This window comes from Nicotiana tomentosiformis, chromosome 11, assembly GCF_000390325.3.
Source record: "Nicotiana tomentosiformis chromosome 11, ASM39032v3, whole genome shotgun sequence".
Classification (NCBI taxonomy): domain Eukaryota; kingdom Viridiplantae; phylum Streptophyta; class Magnoliopsida; order Solanales; family Solanaceae; genus Nicotiana; species Nicotiana tomentosiformis.
In genome coordinates, this window is record NC_090822.1 from 29564999 (window position 1) to 29570655 (window position 5657).

Below are 5657 nucleotides of genomic sequence, written 5' to 3' on the forward strand. Positions count from 1 at the left end.
TCTTGAGAGCATGAACTATCACGGCCAACTCCAAATCATGTACATGGTAATTCTTCTCGTGGGACTTCAGCTGACGTGAAGCATATGCAATAACTAGCCCCTTCTGCATCAATACACAACCCAGGACAATGCGTGAAGCGTCGCAATTCATAGTATACATCCCTAAACCGGAAGGCAACACTAACACCGGTGTTGTAGTCAATGAGGCCTTAAGCTTCTGAAAGCTCGCCTCACAATCATCGGACCATCGGAAGGGAGCACCCTTCTGGGTCAATATAGTCAAAGGTGCCACAATAGATGAGAAGCCCTCCACGAACCGGCGATAATAACCTGCTAACCCCAAGAAACTCCTGATCTCGATCACTATGGTAGGACGATGCCAACTCTGGACTGCCTCGATCTTCCTGGGATCTACCTTAATACCCTCACCTGATACTACATGCCCCAAGAATGCCACAGAATCCAACCAGAACTCGCACTTAGAGAACTTAGCATATAACTTCTATTCCTGCAAGGTCTGAAGCACAACTCTCAAATATTGCTCGTGCTCCTCCATACTACGCGAGTAGATCAATATGTCATCAATGAAGACAATGACAAATAAATCAAGATATGGACTGAAAACCCGATTCATCAAATCCATAAATGCCGCCGGGGTATTGGTCAAGCTGAAGGACATAATTAGAAACTCATAGTGGCCATATCTAGTCCGGAAAGCCGTATTCGGGACATCCGAAGCATGAATCTTCAGCTGATGATACCCAGATCTCAAGTCGATCTTAGAGAACACCCTGACACCCTGCAATTGGTCAAACAAATCATCAATACGCAGCAACAAGTATTTGTTCATAATGGTAACTTTGTTCAACTGGCGGTGATTAATGCACATCTGCATACTCCCATCCTTCTTTTTCACAAACAATACCGGTGCACCCCAAGGCGACACACTCGTCTTAACGAACCCCTTCACTAGCAACTCCTCAAGCTATTCCTTTAAATCCTTCAACTCTTTCGGAGCCATGCGGTATAGTGAAATAGAGATAGGCTGGGTTCCTGGCGCTAAATCAATACTGAAATCGATGCACGATTTGGTGGCATGCCTGGTAGATCAGAAGGAAACACATCGGAGTAATCCTGCACCACAGACACTGAATCAATCATGGGAGTCTCTGCAGTAGTATCTCGAACATAAGAAGATAACCCAAACAACCCTTCTCGACCATATGTCCAGCCTTCAAGAAAGAAATAACCCGGCTAAATATACTGATAGATGAACCCCTCCATTCCAATCTAGGCAACTCTGGCATCGCTAAGGTAACAGTCTTGGCATGGCAATCAAGAACAACATGGTGCAGAGACAACCAACCTATGTCCAGGATGACATCAAAGTCGGTTATGTCGAGCAACAGAAGATCCTCTCTGGTCTCATAACCACAGAAAGTCATAATACAAGACCGGTATATCCGATCCAAAATAACAGAATTGCCCACTAGCATTGACACATATACAGGAGCATCCAAGGACTAGCAAGAGATACCCAGAAAATGAGCAAATAGAGATGAAACATATGAATATGTAGACCTTGGATCAAATTGTACCGAAGCATCACTACCGCAGACAGAAATAAAACTTGTGATCAGGGCATCTAACACTACTATATCTGGTCTGGATGGAAAAGCATAGAACCTAGCTGAAGTGCCACCTGACTGGCCTCCACACCTAAGGCGACCCCTACTAACCTGCCCTCCACTTCTGGTCGGCTGGACAGTTGGTGCGGCAGCTGGTGCGGTGATCATGGGCTGATGACCCTGCTATACTGCTTTAACCCGAAGCCTGAGGTAGAATATCCTCACATGACCAAGCTCCCTGCACTCATAGCAGCCTCTCGGTGCGGAAGATGACTGACCCTGAGTCTGACCATGAGGACCTGAACACCCACTGGAAGAACCCTGAATAGCTGGTGGACGGTAGGAGCTCTCTGGAATGGCACTAAAATAAGGCTGCACTGGAGCATCCCGAGAAGGCGGCAGGTCTGAATACATAGCCTGCTAGACTAGCCCCTCACAAACTGACCTCTGCCTCTAGACAGAGCACCACTGAACCCTCCAGAATATCGAGGCCACTTGTCCCTCGGCGCCTGCTCTCGGCCCTGCTGACGAATACCCTCGATCCCCCTAGCTATCTCCACAACCTGCTCGTAAGGAGACCCATTTTAATCGCTCGGGCCATAGTAACGTGGATACCATAGTGCAAGCCCACAATAAACCACCACACTCTCTCTGTATCGGTGGGGAGTATCATAAGTACATGGCGAGACAACTCAGAGAATCTCGCCTCATAATCAGTCACATACATCTGACCCTACTGGAGCCGCTCGAACTGACCCCGTAACTCTTCCCTCTAAGAGGGTGGAATATATCTCTCTAGAAAGAGACGTGTGAACTGGTCCCAAGTCAAGGGAGGAGAACTTGCTGGTCTACTGAGAAGATAGGACTTACACCATCTACGAGCCCTACCCTCCAGCTGAAATATGGTGAAGTCCACCCCGTGGGACTCCAATACTCTCATGTTGTGCAGTCTATCCCTACGACGATCAATAAAGTACTGGGGGTCCTCATGTCGCTCACCGCCAAAGGCAGGAGGATGTGGCATGGTCCACCTATCCAATAGCTTATGTGGTATGCTGATCGCAGCTGGTCTAGGCTTTGGTATAGCCGTTGTAACTGGCTGGGCCCCGCCCGCAGGTAGTGCACCTGGGGTCTAATATACGATGGCAGCATGCCCTAGAGCCTGAGCGGTAGGGGTCTGTGCTCCCCTCCCGCCTAAGATGTGGCTGGGTCCGCTGGAAATAAACCAGCCTGCGTCATAGAGTCCATGAACTGCAACATATGGGCCATGACCTCCTAAAATCCCGATGCGGACATGAAATCTGCTGGGGCCGGCTCAGCTGCAGGTACCTCATCCTGCTCTTCAATAACAAGATCCTCCACTGGATCCACTGGTGTCACAACGGGAGCAACTCTAGGCCGTCCTCGTCCTCTAGCAGGAGCTGGAGCCCTCCCTCGGCCTCTAGCAACAGGGGGAGAAGCTCCTCCACCGCTAAGTACATCTGCCGCGTGCGTTCTCACCATATGTGAGAGAATAAGAGAAAGGTACTTAGACAACATCAACTGCACGATAGGAGATGAATAAAGAGAAGTTTCCTAACACTCTATAGCCCCTCGAAGATAAGTACAGACGCCTCCGCACCGATACGCAAGACTCTATTAGGCCCGCTCATGACTTGTGAGACCTATGTGAACCTGAGCTCTGATACCAAAATGTCACGACCCAATTCCCATTATAGGCCGTGACGGCGCCCAACTTCGTTGCTAAGCAAGCCAACAGTGAACTATCCATGTAATTGTTCATTTTAATTTTTTTAAAGTCATTGATTTTATTTAATAAGGGAACGATTAATAGATGATCGTAATAATGTAAAGCATGAAATAAATGAAAGAGTGAAGTAATGAATTTAATAATCAAAAACCATGAAATATCTACTAGAATCTCCCAAAACCCGGTGTCACAAGTGCACGAGCAAACTAGTAGAATATACAGAATCTCTTATACTACTATCTGAAGTAAGATAGACAAAAAAATAAATACAACAAAGAAGAGACTCTGAGTGCTGAAGAACGGAGCATAGAGAGCAGCTCACCACTAAGTCTTCGAGTAACGGGGGTACGCACCTGAATGACTACCAGATGCACCTGCCTCAGTTCCTGCACTATTAATGTATAAGTGTAGCGTGAGTGCATAAACAATATGTACCCCATAAGTATCTAGTCTAACCTCGAAAAAGTAGTGACGAAGGGTCGATATCGACACTTATTAAGGGTCAATAAATAAAATATAGAAATCATAAGTAGGCATGAAATACAACAATAATAGTGAGATAAGAAACATAAATTTTTAATTTTTAAACATAATATTAATTTAAGTCTCCAACTATCACATGCCAAGTATTTAACACATAAAAACCATTAAATAATTTCCTAGTCTCAGATCAGGAAGAAATATCAACTACAATCGGACTTCGAGCAATATGGCCCGATCTAGGATAGTGTGTACACTGCCAATGGTCGAATCTTACGTAGACAACTTGGAATGATACCAAATTTTGAGTACAAGTCATAAATTTTCATACAGACCTATTTGTCAGGTTCAGAATCCCAAACGGATCTCGATAATACCGAAGTCTATTTCCAACCAAATTTAAAGAACTTGAAAACCTTCAATGCGCCAACTTTCAACATTAAGTGCCGAAATGCTCTCGGATCACCCAAAACTCTATTCGAACATACGCCTAAGTCCAAAATCATCATACGAACCTATTGGAACCATCAAATCCCGGTTCCGAGGTCGTTTACTCAAAATGTTGATTCAATTCAAACTTGTCCATCTTAGGCCACTATTAAGGAACCAAGTGTACCGATTTTAACCCGAACCCTTCCAAACCTAAACCAACCATCCCCACATGTCATAAAACAGTAAAGGCACATACAGAGAGTCTTAATTAGGGGAACGGAGATCTAGAAAGTAAAACGACTGGTTGGGTCATTACAAATTCCTTCTTAATTACATATCATATTTATATTTACAATTTCTATTAAAATCTATAATAACAGAGTCCCTCCCCTTATGTTCAGATCTAACCTTCTGTTCCTCTTCAAATCGCTCTCTAAAATCATGAAAACTTTCATTGCTGAGTTATGAATCTTCATATCTCATGCAATAATACAATCATTTTACATATTTCAGTGAATCACTAGATTATGAGCTTATGAAAATGCAATCATACAAATACACATTAATTAATAAAGATGTCAGCAAGATTTGAAAGTTTTTAGCAATCATCCATTGTGTGTTCAATAATAATAATAATTAAGAAACAATGACAAAACTATAAACTTCATTGACAACCGTTAAAAAGTTTTAAAGCTTTGAATTCGAAATTCAGGTTTTATGAAATTTTGATTTTTGTGGATTGGGCGTTGCAACGATTGAGAATGTCCTTTGAAGTTCATATCTCAATTTTGGTCGAGTTTGATGAAGAATAGAGTGGGTTACTGGTTCAAATTTCGGACTGAACCCCGAAAAGAAAGAAGACACACGATATCAAAATACATACAAATAACATACGAAATACATACAACGACATAGTTTGTATGCAAGTTGCATGCAAATTATATGCAAGTTATATGATGTTGTACGAAACATGACAGGACTACAACTGGCAATGAACCACATTGAAAGATGTACCAAATTTGTATAAAATTTTGAATGTAAGTTGTCTAATGAGGTGTATGAAAGTATATATCATGAGTTGTATGAAAGTTGTATGACGTAGTATAAAAATTATATGAAAGTTGTATAAAACATAACAACAAACTTTAACTGGTAATGAATACACCTCGCATTTGCCTCTATACTATATCATAAATTCTTTATTCTAGCTCGATTGGATTTGTCTATTGCCTTTTAGTTTATTTGCATTGCGATATTTTGAAAATATATCATGTTTTCTTGATGCTCGCATCAAATTGATTTTTGTTTCTGTATACATTTATTTTTCAATTTAAAGCTTTGAGATGAACTTCAATAGCCGTTACTGG

At 42.5% G+C, this 5657-nt stretch overlaps 1 protein-coding gene across 1 annotated transcript; it reads right to left on the bottom strand.

Annotated features, from left to right (window-relative positions):
* Positions 1-1157: 1157 nt before the first annotated feature.
* LOC138901193 (uncharacterized) lies at positions 1158-3131 on the bottom strand. Its single transcript, XM_070188936.1, has 4 exons — positions 2958-3131; positions 2074-2191; positions 1854-2005; positions 1158-1523 (listed from the first exon to the last, which is right to left on the bottom strand). The coding sequence occupies exons 1-4, from the start codon at positions 3129-3131 to the stop codon at positions 1158-1160; spliced, it is 810 nt and encodes a 269-aa protein (XP_070045037.1).
* Between the last annotated feature and the right edge of the window lie 2526 nt (positions 3132-5657).